At 41.0% G+C, this 16,729-nt stretch overlaps 3 protein-coding genes across 5 annotated transcripts; 1 reads left to right on the forward strand and 2 right to left on the reverse strand.

The window, feature by feature from the left end:
- The first annotated feature begins 332 nt into the window (after positions 1 to 332).
- On the forward strand, positions 333 to 7,417 carry LOC116260349 (cation/H(+) antiporter 15-like). Of its 2 annotated transcripts, XM_031638624.2 has the most exons (5): positions 363 to 379; positions 1,460 to 1,586; positions 3,185 to 3,350; positions 4,542 to 5,525; positions 5,863 to 7,417. In XM_031638624.2, exons 3-5 carry the CDS (start codon positions 3,222 to 3,224, stop codon positions 7,159 to 7,161), a joined length of 2,412 nt encoding a protein of 803 aa, XP_031494484.1. In that variant the 5' UTR covers positions 363 to 379; positions 1,460 to 1,586; positions 3,185 to 3,221; the 3' UTR covers positions 7,162 to 7,417. The 2 variants fall into 2 exon arrangements, with proteins under 2 accessions (XP_031494485.1, XP_031494484.1); XM_031638625.2 differs by lacking the exon at positions 1,460 to 1,586 and having other exon boundaries at positions 333 to 379.
- Positions 7,418 to 7,545: 128 nt separating this feature from the next.
- LOC116260352 (uncharacterized) lies at positions 7,546 to 10,935 on the reverse strand. 2 transcript variants are annotated; one of them, XM_031638633.2, is made up of 7 exons: positions 10,776 to 10,935; positions 10,555 to 10,687; positions 9,690 to 9,793; positions 9,430 to 9,601; positions 8,982 to 9,122; positions 8,615 to 8,874; positions 7,546 to 8,531 (listed from the first exon to the last, which is right to left on the reverse strand). In XM_031638633.2, exons 1-7 carry the CDS (start codon positions 10,805 to 10,807, stop codon positions 7,802 to 7,804), a joined length of 1,572 nt encoding a protein of 523 aa, XP_031494493.1. In that variant the 5' UTR covers positions 10,808 to 10,935; the 3' UTR covers positions 7,546 to 7,801. The 2 variants fall into 2 exon arrangements, with proteins under 2 accessions (XP_031494493.1, XP_031494492.1); XM_031638632.2 differs by having other exon boundaries at positions 7,546 to 8,540.
- Positions 10,936 to 12,708: 1,773 nt separating this feature from the next.
- On the reverse strand, positions 12,709 to 13,065 carry LOC116260707 (auxin-responsive protein SAUR36-like). Its single transcript, XM_031639143.1, has one exon. It carries the CDS (start codon positions 13,063 to 13,065, stop codon positions 12,709 to 12,711), a length of 357 nt encoding a protein of 118 aa, XP_031495003.1.
- Positions 13,066 to 16,729: the final 3,664 nt, after the last annotated feature.

The following is a 16,729-nucleotide window of genomic DNA, read 5'->3' on the forward strand; positions in this document are numbered from 1 at the left end:
CAAAACAAGACGGGAGTTACTCAAAATAAAATGGACCACTTGTTTGTAACAAAAACTTTTTTGTTGCATATCTTAAATAAAAAAATGTTTGACGGTTCTTATATAAAAACTTTTTTATTTATTTTATTTTGTTTATTTAAGAAAAACTCGCACGCCCACGCGCTGGCGCGCGCTCTCGAACGCGGCTTCGCGCGCTGTGCGCTGCAGCGCTTCCCCCCACCCCACCCAATTGCTGAGCGGTCAAAAACTACTCGTCCTTTTCAGGTGTTTCCTAAACTGAAGGCATCAATACCACCTGGCGCGCGCGCAGCGTCTTCAAATTCGTGCCTTCCATGGTGCTCATCGTCTCTTTCCAACTATGACGGAGAAGTGCATAAAGGTAGATTCGTCCTCCTTTTTTTGTTCCCTTTACTTATATTTCTTGTTTTTTTGACTGCCTGTCCTTCGTTTTCTTCATTTTCCGCCGGCTGTATCGACTTTCGCGTTAATTCTCTTCGTTCTCGAATCGGCTTCGTTGTGGTTTTTTTTTCTTATCTGGAATCTTTTTGTTTTGCTGTGATTTTGAAGCGAAATTCTTCTCCGCTTTGCTGTTTTCGGAGGTAAATTGAAGAAAATTCGTACTTGGAAAATTTACCGATCGATCCGTCCTTTTCTCACCTGAATTCATTTGTTTCATTCAAATAAAACTCTCGGTCCTTCACTTTCTTTGCCTCTCTTGGAGGTGGGTTGGGCTGACTTCCTTTTAATGGTGTTTGGTGATTTTTCTGTTTAGTAAATGCTTTTACTTCCTTAGGTTGGAGAATTTTGACTTCATTAATTTAGAATTCTGGGCATTCTTTTGATAAGTTTCTGAAGGTTTTAGACGCTTCATCAATTTCTCACCTATTCGCAGTCTTAGCTTTTGCTTCTTCCTGTTTTCTCCTTTCTTTGGTTATCGAATTGAGTAGGCGCCTTTCTGCAACACTTCCTTTCTGACAACTTTGGCTGGATTTTTTTGCTTATGAACTCGAGCTTCTTCATTTCCTTTTAAATCTTTCCAGGTTCCAGCTTTCCTTTTTTTTTTTTTACTTTTTCTTTTCATTTATCACGTTTTGTGTTTTGTACCCTAAACCACTCCAAATTTTGATGAAAAACCACACTCTCTTGGGTGGGCATTGGGCATTAGCCCTGCCCACACCCTAAATGGGTGTTTGCACGGGCCAGTCTCACTTAATGAAAGCCTATTTTAAAAAAATAAAATTATTTAAAAATATTTAAAATTTATATAAAAATCTTGTTAAATAAAAAAAAATCAAATTTTGAGTTTTTACTCCCAAATTCTATATAAATACCCCCACAATCTTTCTTCTTGGACATAACTAACCCTTGGGGAACCTTTAGTGCTCTTTCATTTGAGGATTTAGAGTTTTTCTTAGCTCTTTTTCTTTATTTCTCTCTTATTCTCTTCCAACCTTGGAAGCAAACTTCTTCAAGAGAGCACAAGAATATCTCTTAAAGACATCTCCATCACCTTGGACCTTCACCAAGAGCAGGCCTAGGATCATCCAAAGAAGGAGATTCATTTTTCAAAATCATTATTGTTAGAGGTATGTAATTGACGTTTCCATCTTTTTTTTCCTTACATTTTTTATTCTTCATTTCCCCATGATCATATAAGATACCTTTCAAATCTTCACCTTAGTGTCAAAAATTATTCTTGAGTACACCAGGAGCATAAAAAAGTAAAGTGAGTTTTCATTTTAGGATTAAAACATGTTTCTCTCTTCTCTTGGATGTTGTTTTGTTTTTAAATGTTGTTCAATCATTGTTGATCGATTTTTCTCATTTATATATTAATGAACGGTGAGAATGAGTGTTTGGGGTTAAGATCTCTTCATTTTTATGTTGATTTTGAAGTTGGGGTTTGTCTAATTTGGGAAAGCCATTCACGAATATGTACATATTGAAGTACATTTTCATGTCATTTTCACGCTTAGTTTCTTTCTTAATCACATGATTAAAGACCATAATGAATGTTTTCTTACGTTGTTTTTCGTTTTATGAATGTTGATTTTCTTCCATACCCAATGGTAGAAAAAAATATATTATCTTGTAACAAACAATTATGATTTTACGTTAATATACAAAATATTTGGAATCATATTTTCCAAAAAAAATTCAAAAGTAAATATCATCTCCAACGATGCATTGGAGACTTAGCTTAGACTCTTGCATGAGTCCAAGATCCTCTCCGACCCACATAAAAATTGAAGTCAGATATTTTCAAGTTATTTCTTGATTTTAACTCTCATTGAGATATATACGTATATATATGTTATACGTATACATGCGCATGATTTATCTCTTTTTGTCATTCTTTTTTTATGATTTAACACATTCTTTTACAAACTCTCATATACGTATACATGAATATATATATGTATATTTGATTTTAAAATCTCTTTATTTTTTTCTAAATACTATACTCTATCTAGAATGAAAAAAATGTTTAAGTTAAAACGAAATGCATCAAGGATAAACATAACTTTTGGATTGATTACCTCCGATAAAAACACCGAAAACAGTCAATCCTCGTATGGACAAGCGAGTCCCTTTCTTTCTCATTTCAAAATAAAACTTCATTTTTCTAGAGCACTCTAAAAACAAAAAATTTTTGAGAATGCCAACACCAACCCTCCTACATTTTATTTACAAAAACTTGGTTTACATGTTTACCTAAACATAAAAGCAATTTCATAAAAACTCATTAAAAAATTTGGTTTTCACAAAAATTGGTTTATGAAACGTGTCATTTGAATAAATCAGGTCATACATTGTAGCTCCTAATGTTCCTTCTAGTTGAATGGAAGACCATTATACAAAAGTGAAACTTAAAATTTTCATCAGTATAAAATAAGAAAATGTGGGAAACATGTCTTTTCCATATTAATGACATGACACAGCAAACAAGTCCGGAAGCCGAATAAAGCAAACCAACCACTTCTAGGTCCCCCCTCCAGCTCCTTCTCTCCATGGCTTTCCTAATTTAGGCGCTGCTGATTTATGGTTCAGGTTTGTCTTGTTGAGAAACTGTCATCTCAACATGCTTTAACTTTGTCTTGGAAGCGCATCCTACGAATCACGATGCATTTCTAACACTGAGGACCTTAGCTTTCTATCTTTCCAACCCTTTTTCTTCTTTCAGATCGATTCTGTTCATCTTTTTCGTCGTTGGTGTCTCGATGGGCTGCGCTACCCAGGCAGGTGCAATCGTGTTGTTAGGCCAGGCAATTTCCGTCCTTCTGGTGTTTCAGGTGGTTCACTTCTTCATAAAGAGGATCGGGCAACCTCGAGTTATCTCAGAGATTTTGGTAAGAATCAATTTATTGTTCTGCATATGTGCATATTTTACCATGGGGACAGGTATTTATCTCGAACAAATATTCATGCTTTACTAATGCATTTGTCTTTATGCAAAAGAACATGGAATTGGGTAGGCATTCAATTGATTCTAACCCGAATTATGAAGAAAATGTGGTAAAAAAATTGTCAGATGTATCGAAGTCCTTGAATTGTCTCAATTCCGGTTCTTTATGGTTTGAGCATTTTCATTATGTTGCCATCAGAAAGCATGGTAACAAGTCTACTTGGGTATCCCTCTTTCTGATGGGCTTTTTGGTGGCCTGCACTTAAGGGTTTCTGAATAAAGAAAATGTTGCATCTAGATGCGTCGATTAGGGTTTATCTTTTTGGTTCCCCTGGAACCTTACATGACTGTTGTGCATGGCATTGTTTAAAACTTGAATTCTTGTTGGGTTGTTCAAATAAGATGGTAAAAAATTTGATAGGCTTTTATGATCATTCAGTTGCTACCTTATTTGTGTTTAAGGTCATTTTTTTGTGAAAGCTGGCATGTGATTACATCTGTATGGTTAGATAAGAAACCAATTTGAAGAGTTAATTATGTACATCAAGAAGCCCTACCGACATATGAGGTGGCCAACTTCAGCATTGGCACTTGAATTTAGTTCCCTCTAAAGCAGAACATGATTAAATTTTAATTTATAGATACCCACTTAGAGTCTAGATGTATCGTTATCAACAAGGATTATTAAATTATCTAATCTATGATGAATATATAAAACCCACTGTCATCATTTCAACAACCTTGAAATTCTTGTGCACAGAACATAGAACACGCATCCATTCTTGTAAAATTGGACATAAGGATGCAAACAAAATTAGTGTTAGATTTAAAGAAAAAAAGTTGTACATTTATAAAATTTCATCAGTTGGCATATCATCCAAATTAAACGTCGGTTTTGTTCTGTTTAGTTGTATACGTGCCCAACTTTTATGCAAGTCTATTGAACTTGTTACGGTATGTGTTGCGTTCTATCATTTGAAAAGGAATTGTACTTTTGGGACACCACCTTATGCTCTTTCCACAAAGTTACAAGCCTTCAGAAGTGCGAAGGTGGACGACCACTTAAGCTTCTGAAATATTTGCTTCCGAATCAATGCACCGGCAACTAAACATTCATGGTCTGTGGATGGTGCAGACGGGTATGCTGGTTGGGACGGTGCTAAGCAGGATTGGGCCTCTGGGTGGTGAATTCGAGGGTGCCTCACGGGAGGTTCTGGGCGGCGTCGCCAAGATAGGGCGCACCTTGTACATGTTTATGATTGGGTTGGAGCTGGAACCGGCGTTCCTGTTGCAGAGCAGCAAAAGGGCGTCGCTAATCATGGTCAGCACCCTCTGCGTCTCCACGGTTATCAGCCTCGCCTTCACGCCGTTGGTGATGGACACATTGCAAACGAAGATGGGCTACTCTCGCTTCGTCTTCCTCTTTACTGTCATCATCGCCGGCACCAGCGCCCCCACGGCCGTCAGGGCTGCAGCTGAGCTGAAGCTCGCCACGACAGACATTGGCCGCCTGGCCATCACCACTTCCATCCTCAGCGACATGGTCGTGCTCTTACTCGTCGGCATCAACCCCGGGCCGTCATTAGTCGTGTTTTCGGATATCGTACACGACACTTGCTTGCTCGCCATCAGCCTGATTTCTACACTGTACGTCTGTCGTCCGGTGCTCACGTGGTTGAACAGGCGGAACCACGGTAGGGAAATAAACAACTTCCAGTTTGGCGTCCTCATCGTGGGGCTTCTGTGCCTGACGATGGGTGGGAGCGAGGGATCAAGCGAAGAAATCTTCTTTGCCTTATTTATGGGGCTGGCATTCCCGAAGACCGGCAAGCTGGGGAGGTCGGTGGTGAGGCGGATGCGGTCACCGGTGCACGAGCTCCTGCTGCCGCTGCTCTTTGCTTACGGGTCGATGCAGGCGGACGTGAGGAATATGCGTGGGAGGGACGTGGGGCTGGTGTTCGCCACCGTCGTGCTGTCACTGGTGGGGAAGATATTGGGAACCACCTGTGTCTGCAGGCTGCTCGGCATTCCATGGGCACAGACCACCGTTATGGGACTCCTGCTCAACGTCAAAGGTCAGGTGGATCTCATCATTCTCAGCCGAACCGTCAGCAACGACGTAAGTGATTTTCTTTCTCTCTCTAATTATTCTAGTGGCAGAGCCAGCCAAAAATTTCTGGTTGACGGGCACTCCTATTTCAAATTTTAAATTTTTTAAAAGGGGATTAATATGTTAATGAGAAAATAATTAGCGGGTATATTAAACATGATGTGTAGGTTTGCGTGGGCAATTGCCCACACATGCCTACTCCACTGCTCTAATATATTAAGTTGATCAGCTGCTACTTTTGATTCCTTTGAAAAGCAAATATGAAATGTAACAAGTTCAAAATGCAATACGTTGTTCTGCTTAAACTATAACCAGTGCTAACTCAATGGTTAGGCCTGATCTACAGAAAGCAGAGCAGGAGGTACTCCTAGTGGCGATAATCAGCGCCATTATCAACACAGTGATCACACCCCCTATGGTGATGGCAATTGTGAAGTTCGAGCGGCAGAGCATCACCGGATACAAGGCGGTGGGTCTCCAGCTGCTGCCGCCAGAGTCCGAGCTGCGCATGCTCACGGCCGCCCACATGACCGCCTCCCTCCCTTCCCTCCTTAGCCTCGTGGAGGGCATTCGCGGCCCCTTCGCCTCCCCCACCTCCGTGTACTTCATGCAGCTCATCGAGCTCACCGACTCTAATGCTTCTACGCTCCTGCAAGCCGAGCGCGAGAAGCCCTCCTCCCTCAGAGGTAGGCCCGTCAGTTTGGATCCCGCAGATTCATCAGTCAATGCCGCCGCCGCTGCTGCCATTGCCGACGACGAAGAAGATGAGAACTCAGGCACGACCTTGGCCTCAGAGACGAGGCAGATCGGGATAGCGCTAAACAGCTTCAAGCAGGCAACGGGCATCTCCATCCGCCATGTCAAGGCCATCTCCGGCTTCTCTAACATGCACGAAGACATCTGCAACGGTGCCGAAGACCTCCGCGCTTCCCTCATCATCATACCGTTCCACAAGCAGCAGATGGTCGACGGTGGAATGGAGACCGTCAACGAAGGCCACCGCTCGGTGAACGAGAAGGTGCTTCGCCACGCCCGGTGCACCGTCGGTATACTAATAGACCGCGGTCTGGGGCTGGCAGCCCAGGCTCCGGTGGCGCCTGGGCTGCTCTACCAAGTGGGAGTCCTCTTCTTCGGCGGGCCCGACGACCGTGAGGCCCTGGCCTATGCAGCTCGGATGCTGGACCACCCAGGCGTGAACCTGACGGTGGTGAGATTTCTACCCAGCAATGACGAAGACTACGGGAAGGCCCTCGAGATGCAGGCAGCGATCGAGAACAAGGTGCTGACGAAAATCAGAGAGCATGAGAGAGAGAGAGCGGACGACAATAACTACGTTGCGAAATTTTACACGCGCTACGTCGCAGCCGGCTCGGTCACTTACCTGGAAAAATATGTCGCCAACTGCGTGGAGACGGCGAACGCGATGGACGAGCTGCAGGGTACGTACCACCTCCTGGTGGTTGGGAAGGGGAGCAGCGAGGGGACGCCTCTGACGGCGGGGATGGCAGATTGGGTTGAATGCCCCGAGCTAGGCCACATTGGCGACCTGCTGGCGTCGACGGACTTCGGCTACCCAGGCTCGGTGTTGGTAGTCCAGCAGTGTAGGAACAACGAGAACGCGGAAGAGGAAGACGATTTTGCTTAGAGAACAGACAAAAAAATTGAGCTTGAGCTTGTCATCTCAGCTCGTTTCTTGAGCATTCTTCGGTGGTTCGGCATCTGGGATCATTGGTGGCAGAAGCTCGTTCGGGCTGCAAATGCTGCAGGGCGCAGGTCATTGAAAGATGAGACAGACTCTGGGTGTTCCACCAGCACCAGAACTTGTCTGAAAACTGATGGCGCCACAAAAGATATCACGAAGAATGGCAAATAGCTTCCTCTTGTGTATTATTTACGGAAGCAGGATTGAGGGTCTGTGGTGGTTGTATTTGACACAGATTTTGTACATTTCATATACATAAAAAAAAAAGAGAGGCAATTGGTAGTCATCGATTTATCTAAATCTAGACACAATTGGCATATCTCCATATGAAAGTAGCCAAAGAAAAAGCTCTGTTGACCCCGCCAGGAAATTTATATGAAAAGTAGCTACTACAAATTTTAGCTTCAAAAACATGGAGCTGTAACTACATAGAAGAGTGGAACATACTAAAGCTGCGAGAAAAAGAAAACTGCAGAACATACAAATTTAGTATAGCAAGTTTCGGTAGACTATTATGAAAGGGAGTGTTGCGTCATATCTGAAACTTCTGTGCATCACACTCCAACATGGAACTTTCAGTTCATTATTTCGGAAACTTCAATGCTTCAAACCGTGCTGCAAGAGAATCATAATCCGGCAACTTGGGATGAACGTGAGGAAGGGATTTCCGTCTCCCATCCTGCAGATCTTCCATGGCAGGTGGGGTTGATTTCATCGGATCAGTGGACAATCGAGGCAGTGATGGAGCAGGTCTGCTGGGTGGCCCCGATGAAGGGCTGATCTGACGGCTATTGTATAATTTATGATTGTTGAAACTATTGGTATAGCCAGATTCACTTTCTTCCTCTGTTTCATCTCCAGAGGAAGCATCAAACCTTGGACCGGAGGAGCCGTTGCTGTTCGTTTGAGGCAAGTTGCAGCTGTGCCTTCTAAGCAACTTCTTATTGACTAAGCGAGCAGAACTCTCTTCATCACTTGAATAATGCATGTCGTCCGGATTTCGAGATTCGTTCCCTCTGCTGCTCTGAAGGATGCTGTCACCAACTCTACGATTATAGTTCTTTGGAGCAATGTAATCAAGTTCAGAAGCATCTGACGTGAAAGGCTCAGTCGGAATAGGCCTGTTGCTGCTGAATTCTCCACTGTTCCTCCTGGACTCAGATCGCAACTGAGAAACTCTTTGATTGAACTGATCTGTGCTCTGATTAGCGAGAGAAGCAGCAGAATGTGCAGCAGCAACTGCTTTATCAGCATACAGGGCTGCAGCATGAGCAGCTAAGGCTGCGCTCTCAAAATATTCAACCTTGGTATTCCTGCTAGCACTACCAGCAATGGTTTTAGCACACGGAAAGGGGAAGTTTATGAAAGAAATGACTCTCCAAATTACAGAAGCTACCTGTCTGGAGGATGATTAATGAAATTATCGTCTGATGTCACGGTTTCTGCAGACAAATTATTAGCAGGACGGGGAGAAAGAATGTGGTCCGGTTGTAAAAGTTTTGCTGGCATACTATTCTCAGGGTTACGAGAACTGTTGTGATCTGATAGCACAGCCTTTGACGGCATATTGTTTGCGTGATGGTGGGAGATGTTATGATCAGATGGCACAACCTTTGCTGGCGTACTATTTGCACTCTGAAAGCGAGTTGGACCTTCCTGACATGTATGCAAAATTTAGAAAGCAGGAAATTAAAGAGTAAGAATCCATCCAGAGAATGACCATATGTGGGAAAATGGCTGACAAGAAAATGTTTATTACGTACAAGCGCATCTTCAGGAGGTTTGAGTAGTTCTCTCTCCGTTGCGGATGAATCCCATTTGACCTGATACTCTTTGGCTATTTCCTGAAGAACCCTCAGCTTAGTCTCTCCGGAAGGTGCCTTGACAGTCAGCCTCTCGATTAACTGTTGGAAACAATAAGGATCGTCATCGCTTCAACCACTAGATACCACTACCAGAAAACAACTAATCCCAAATGTAATTTGTTTCTTATACATTTGGACCTTCACAACAAAGAGAGCATGAAGCTAGATGAACACATGGGAAGTCAATACCACATGTTTCAAAGCCAATCTGAATGGACATAGATCAGCAGATTTCAAATTGATCGCCAGTCTATTTCAATATTGTTTCAATGTTTTCCATCAAAAGAGTAAGTGCCAAATAACTTGTTCATATTGCAAAACTTTCAACGTTCTTTAGAGAACTTACAGAACGGTTCACGCCACAGTCTGGACGCAACTCAGCTGCCCCAGCAACGAACTCTTTGCCATATTTCTTCTCAACAAGTTTACTTATTTTCTGGAGTTCAGGAATGTCAGCGCAACGAGGGGCTGCGAATATTAAGCTGGAGATTCCTTCCTTAAGATCAATGGGACATCCCCTGGTAATTGGTATCAATTGAAGACAACATTAATATGATTGAGTTCTGTTATTTTGAAGTCTAAAGCAGAGAAAATAACGAAACAAACCTTTGTGATTCGATTACAGACAAGCGGGCTATGACAAGCTCACAAAACAGCTCAATGATCTCATTTGCTGCCATAATATTTTGTTCTCTGATCACATGTTCCACCTATAATGCAACAAATGCAATTAGTGATTAAGCTGAATAAACAACAGAACCCCGTGTGTTTCACCTTCACAGTCTTCCTGTATGTCCACAATGAAAACACCCTCTTTCTGAAATATAATGGGGAACCATTCATGTTCGATAATGGCGTTTTACATGCCGAAACCACTCAGAGACAGTTAACGTAAAAGCAGAGAACTCTCCGAGCTTGGGGTTGGGGGTTGGGAGGGATGGCATCTTATTATAGTTCACAGAAACAACCCAGTTGCCAATGATGGAAATGGCCCCTAAGGATCTATCAGTAAGCCAACCTGTGGCATGATTTTTCAATGAGTAAAGAATATCGATTTATCTTGCTCTGTCGGAAAAATTTTCCTGTTTCTTATCCTTGGGGCAAAGGGATGCACACTGCAGGCATTGTAACTCGGAGGATTTAAAGCGACGAGAACTTATCAGGAAGAAGAAGACGATGGTCTTCGTTCGCATATGCTCATATGGCATATGAGAAGGAAAAGTATTTGGAAATCTCCCCGTAGAAATGGCTGCTAATTCCCCTGATGGCTAAGCCAATTTTGGAAAATCTCGTAAAATTAACGTTCTGTAACATTGTCCCTTTAATTCCTACTGAAACACAGTAATCGGTCCGACGGGTGACACAATGACGCACATTCTGAATACAGCACGAATCTGTGCTTTCCTAATCTGTAAACAGTAATCGAAAGAGAAAAAGGGAAAAGTATTAGATCGGTTTGAAGCATTAATACCCGAATCCTGGCGCTGGTTTCCTGCCCGGACTCCAGGAGCATGGCTACATCGCGCTTCATCTGCTTAAGCACCGCACTACGCTTGTTCCTCAGCAGCTTTATCCTCGAAATCGCAAGCTTGATTGCCGTTTTCCTAGCAGCAAAACCCTCGTCAGGAAGATGAAAGGCGACAATAAACCCCCCAAAAGCAAAAAAGAAAATATCCACGCTTCTTTTCTTACCATTTCGACGAGTTGAACCCCTTGAAGAACATGGCTCCTCAAAATCGGCGTCTGAGAATCTCTGCGCCGAAGCAGAGAAGAAGGATTTTAGCGAGGGAGGAAGAAGACAAGTCGGTGCCTCCGAGTCCCTCCTCTGCGCCCGTTTCTTTTCTTTTCCAACGGTCACTAAAAAGAGTTCGAACGGGCAGAAAAGTGTGGGTCGGTTGCTTTTGATTGGGACCCTCCTGACTTCAAGTCCCGTCCGGATCGGGTCCCGAAATGTAAGCGGTTCGAATCGAATTTGGTGTTTCGAGCATGGACATTGTTGGGTCCCGGCTAGTTATTTGGATCCTGGATCAGGTAATACGAAAATCTGAACGTAAGATCTGAGTTACTGGTTCTAATGTCACATCAGCATTTGGATCTTCTGTAGCCAACCTGTCATGGGGAAGTTTATAGGTAGCTCTTGGGTCTCTTGAATATAAGAAAAACTTATTTCATGTTGAATATAAGAAACCTAGGAATAGTTTAGGAGACGAATCGAACTTGGATTGATATTTGAAAAAACTACTTCAAAACAGTTAGACGTGAAAAAAATCCAACAACTAATTGAGAAATTGGATCAGATTCGGGTTTAAGAATTGACATGTGATCAGATTCTAACTCTAATTTATTGTTAAATAAATATCTGATCAGATTTCGGATTTTAATTTTGGATTAGTTTCAAATAGTTGTTTGCATGTCCAATATCTATACATGTTGAGAGTCAGTTCTCAACATAGCATGTTGCGGTTAAGATTAGGTTGTGTATGTTAAAAGTTAAATTCTGATTGAGATATGAATCTAAAACTCCGATTCAGATATGATTTGAATTGTGAATTTAAACATCAGATTCAGATATAGCATGGACTTTTCTTCATTTATACTGAAATCCAAATTTGAATTCTGAACATGTGAACATCTGATAAATCGAACATAGTAAAGGGTACATTTTAAAATCATAACATGATAACTCAAAAGTGCCGGTCACCCTGGACACCCAATTGGGGACTTGATTTCAGCTTATCTCTAGATAGATGAATCAAGCTCTCCCCTACAAATTAAACTGCCAGTTGAGCTATATGATGCTTGGATTCATTATTATCTTTTTTTAAGAGTTTGAAACAAACTCAGACATGGATTTAGCGGGGAAGGGGCGGAGAGACACTCAGATGGGGTCTTGATTTGGATGTGATTTGGAATGCTGATTGAAATGCAAATTTAGAAGAGTCTGATTTAACAAGTGGGTACCTGATCATAATTTCCTTGAGGTATTTTAAGTTTTTATATTCAAGAAAGATTTGTTCATAATTTCAGGTGAACAAGGGGTGAACAAAAGATTAACAATCCACCACTAGGAAAGAAGCAGGAAGGCCTCTCCATTCTCTTCCTCTTCGTCTTTGAGGTTTTGAATTGCATGTGAACCAGTATGGTACACCAATGCGATCCTCCCAAGTATGAAAAATAGCAACCCATAATTGCGGAGGGACTTGATCAAGGGAAATTTCTTGAACGGAGCCAATTAAGCCAACGAAATTCCGACTGCATGCGACCGGTAGAGACTAATGACTTCAATCCACAGGGCAAATGAAGTGAAAGTAGAAAAGGAAAAGGATTTATTAGAACTGGTCACCTTTTCATGTGATACCAAATACAATACAGAAAGATTACATCCCAAAGAGGAGAAAAAATTTTGGTTTCACAACCATCCAGTGCTCTAATCCAGCTCTCAATGTTAAAAAACAAACGGGAAGAAGAAATCGAATATATTAAGAGGGAAGATCAGGTGGCTCCATTGGTGGCGCTGCTAAAATATTGAAACACCATTAGAGTCCACAAGTTTTCACTGTCTCGCCGCTGGCAAGAGACCAGCCTCGCTATATAGTGCGCACTTTGAACATTTGATCCTTTCTGCTTAAAGACAAACGCCGGGAGAAGAACATGTTAGAGAAACCAGCGCCTGCTCGACCTGCTGCGAAGGGTTCCTGTTGAGCAGAGAAACTATATAGTCCATCAGCTCCCCTTCACAAGGAAGCCTAAGGGGGCCATGCCCATCCAGCCCAAATTCTTCTTCTGCCATACCCAACAGCTCTTTGAAAATTGGGTGATTCAAGTACGTCAATGGAACCACATACCTCTTGCCATCAACTGCATAGACTGCAAAATGGCCCTTACTGTACCTACCCAACGTACTCTCATCTTCTATCTCCACCTTTCTACTCTTCTTGGCCAGCCACTGCCATTTTCTGGCGATTTCAAAGAGAAGGACCATCTTGGAGCTAAGAACTGGCAGAAGAGGGAATAAGGGGAAGCTGAAATTTAACATTACTGGGAAGGACAAGAATAGTGTGGGAGGAGTGATTTATAGCAGTGCAGATGGGCTGGCTTGCAGAAAAGAGAAAGGGTGGAGGCGGTGGTGTGACATGTGAGTCTGAAAGATGGTGAAGGGTGGATTTTGTATAGAATGATGATTGGGTGCAATGTAAAGTTGTGCAGTGAAACTTTGAGAGCGCTTTTTCTAAAGTTTCTTTTTTCAAAAATCTTAGTCTTACACGTGCATGAAGCCGCAGTACGTCAGATCCTGCAAATCTAGCAGTCTTAGATCCTTTTACTAGGGTATCTGGATAAGATTTTATAGGTCATTCAATCTTGGGAGCTTTTAGTTGTTAAATTTTTTGTTCCCATAAAAATCCTACTTGCAGATTCAACTAAACCCATCCAAGGTTAAACATCTGGTTCATGAACTATGAAGAACGCATCCATAACGTTGAATTTGGAAAAGAAGCTAAGAATTAAGTTGACTTTTGAAGTGCAACTGCATAATCTCATTGCAGTTTCATTGAACGGAATCTATTGTGACTTAATTGCTATGTAGAGTTGATGGGGGCTTGAGAAAAGAAAGTGTGCGTGTGTGAGAGAACAAGGCTAACAGTCTCTCATCTCATCCATCAGTTGGGGAGGGGCTTTCATGTGATGCTCTTAAATGGGCTCCTGCTTTTCTTTAAATTGATGGGCTGCATCAATTTGTGTGGCCGCTTTTCTGAAAAAGCAAATTTTTTGGCTTTGATTGTACAGTAGGATATGGTTTCTCGCTTCTTCTCTACGGATTCGTTTTTATTTTCTTTTGTTTTGTCTTATTCATGTTGTGATCTTGCATCCATACTCTTTGAATGCTTTGAGGTTTGTTTAATAGAAGTTCCTTTTCGCTAAGCTCGTTTAATCGAAGTTCTCCTCTCTGCCGTCATCTTTTTTATGGGTAGAGATTTGTGGTGTGGGACAAACCTGAAGAACAAAAAAGATCTGGTGGCTTAAGAATATGTTACTCTGCCTAAGAATTACAGATATCAGAAAAAAAAAAAATCTCTTATTTTAAAGTAGTGGGTTTTTATCCAAGACTCTAATTCAATTTGTGCAATGGCCTTGCGACACAAATACAATTTCATAGCTTCTCTTTTCTCTCGAATAGATGAAGAGTTTTTCATTTGATGAGATCTTAGATATCTACTTTCATTAAATGCAGTTCGAAAACAATTTTCACAAAACATTTTTCTCCATTGGCATGAGATGGCACAAAGTGTTTCTCTCTACAAGGTCAGCTTGCTTCAACCTCCTGGTGTTGACTCCCTCATAATCTCCTTTGGGCTGGGGGTCCTACTCACTGATCCAAAACTATTGCATGACTTATTCTGTTGGGCCGCATTCAAACTCAAAATAGCGTTAAAGGGTCTGACTTTCACCTTATGAGCAGGTGTCTTCTATGTTGTTGTGTCGAATAAACTACCAGTCACTTATTGTGGTTGTGTCTAGTGTCTCAAGATCTTTATGCACTTACTTAGTCTACGTCTCGCATTGAAGTTATAAACATATTTACAGTTTGGGACCTGAACCATGAACCAGCTAAAGTGAAAAACAACAGGAAATGACGTATCATTTGGAGAATTTAGTTGTTTACGTTTTGATGGGCCATTTGGAACTTCAGAAATGATATTATTTATAGGAATAAGTTGTCTCCGTTCAGCGCATGACATCCTTTATTTTGTATGATGTTTGATTAATTTATCATAACTTATGGGAGAATGGTAGTATCTTCATCTCTTGTCCAGGTTCAACGTTTCTTTGGACTTGTGTTAATGTTATTCTCTTCTCTCTCTCTCTCTCTCACACACACACACACAATTAACATGTTATTACTAATAAAATAACTGTATAACATGTCACTACTAATCACATAAATGTAGAAACGAACTAATAACGAACCGGATTAAAAGAACAATTGTGTGCTTGGCTCCTTTTTCTTTGGTACTGTTTTGCCGTTCCAAATCCTACTTAATTTTGATCCCCTGTTAAAGTTACTAATTCATTATATGTTAATGACCATGGATCTCAGTTAACACCCATTATAAGCAAGTTGATTGCGAATGATATGTTCATAGGTTTGTATTCACCAGCATACTCCAAGCTAATTTTGTCAAACTTTTACTCTAAGTCACGTGTTGTATGAATACTGTGAAGTGGATACAGATACACCGATTTTAGAAAATTTGGGTACGAGGTGTGGCAATGTAAACATATACTTATACATATAACAATCCACAAGAATATCAAAATTAAAGATAAATGAAAGAAAAATATAGAATCTTGATGGAAAGAGAAATAAAAAAGAAAATCAAAATCAAAATTAAAAAGATTAAGTCTAAAATTATAAATGTTTTAAGTTTTAAGATACAGATGTACTTACCTGTGTCTGCGTATTTGAGTCGTCATACTCGCAGATCAGACTACAAAGTTACAAACATCTTCCCTGTTTCTCCTCAACAGTGCGTTTCCTCTAAAGCTTATCAGTCAATGCTAAGAAAGTGCACTATTCTCAAGAAAAAACAATACGAACATCACTTTTTCTTTTGTAACTCTTAGTCAGATAGAAACAAACTTTCTTGCTTTTTCAATTTCATATGTCGCATTCTTGTTCATAGTTAGTACATTGCCATTTACTGATATTTGGGGAAAGCGATATCTGTGGGTTAAAGGAAGATGGTTTGCTCTTACAAAAGCGAAGGCCTTACCTCCATCCTTTTGGTTTTAACATGGTACCCCACGCACGTGGAGATCCTTACAAGGTGAGGATACTCACTAAAGTGCAAACGGTTGTTGCAACTAAATCTACTTTATCTCATAACTTCATGGATTTCCCCGCTCTCACTATACTAGTACACACAGATTTCACTTTTTATACTAAGCAATAAAAAGTAACCGAAAAAAGAACTGTTTTTTTAGTCTTAAAGGGTTCGGCCTAGCTGATAGGGGCGGAGCCAAGGTAGGGTCCTGCATGGGCTTTGGCCTTACCTCAAAAAATTTTTTTACAATAATTTACATGTAAATTTCAAAAAATTTCACTTGTTTTATATAAAAGTTTTGAAAAATGAATATTTTGGCTCTAGTTAAAATTTAGAAACTTTAATTCGGCCCCCCTCATAAAAAATTTCTACCTCTACCCTTGTAGATAGCTGGTTGGGTTAGCAGTTAGTATAAAACCAGTCGCTGATTCAACCCTTCATGCGAGCCTAATCAAACACAAGTCCTAGGAGCAAAGTACTACCCTCAGGATTGTATAATGAGTGGCAAGCAATAAAGTCTCTCAACCTGACTTGTAGTTATCAGAAAAAAAGATGTGTTGTTCTTCAGACAAACAAGCGATTTAAACATATTTGAAAATTTTCTGTCTGAAAATTTCACCTACTAAAAGTCTATGCATGGCAGCGTGTTCTTATCCGTTGGACAAATTTTTCCTTGTTTGTGTGCAACGGGAGATCAAATTAAGTTGATAAAAAGAGAAAGAAGAAGAAGAAGAAGCAAGGGGAACCGCTACTTGCCAAAAAGAAAGCCTTCATATGTGAATAAACTTCTATAAAGATTTGGAAATATTTAGAAATTTTTCT

The sequence above is a fragment of the Nymphaea colorata genome, chromosome 9, assembly GCF_008831285.2.
Source record: "Nymphaea colorata isolate Beijing-Zhang1983 chromosome 9, ASM883128v2, whole genome shotgun sequence".
NCBI lineage: Eukaryota > Viridiplantae > Streptophyta > Magnoliopsida > Nymphaeales > Nymphaeaceae > Nymphaea > Nymphaea colorata.

What these genes read in the sequence shown, in the direction of transcription:
- LOC116260349 (XM_031638625.2), top strand. Translation starts at nt 3,222, where the DNA reads ATGGGCTGCGCTACCCAGGCAGGTGCAATCGTGTTGTTAGGCCAGGCA. An exon ending in GAGTTATCTCAGAGATTTTG is followed by an intron (nt 3,351 to 4,541) that starts GTAAGAATCAAT and finishes TGGATGGTGCAG; the next exon opens with ACGGGTATGCTGGTTGGGAC. An exon ending in GCCGAACCGTCAGCAACGAC is followed by an intron (nt 5,526 to 5,862) that starts GTAAGTGATTTT and finishes CCTGATCTACAG; the next exon opens with AAAGCAGAGCAGGAGGTACT.
- LOC116260352 (XM_031638632.2), bottom strand. Translation starts at nt 10,807, where the DNA reads ATGTTCTTCAAGGGGTTCAACTCGTCGAAATG. An exon ending in AAACCAGCGCCAGGATTCGG is followed by an intron (nt 9,794 to 10,554) that starts GTATTAATGCTT and finishes GTTGCATTATAG; the next exon opens with GTGGAACATGTGATCAGAGA. An exon ending in ATTAATCATCCTCCAGACAG is followed by an intron (nt 8,541 to 8,614) that starts GTAGCTTCTGTA and finishes CATTGCTGGTAG; the next exon opens with TGCTAGCAGGAATACCAAGG.
- LOC116260707 (XM_031639143.1), bottom strand. Translation starts at nt 13,065, where the DNA reads ATGGTCCTTCTCTTTGAAATCGCCAGAAAATGGCAGTGGCTGGCCAAG.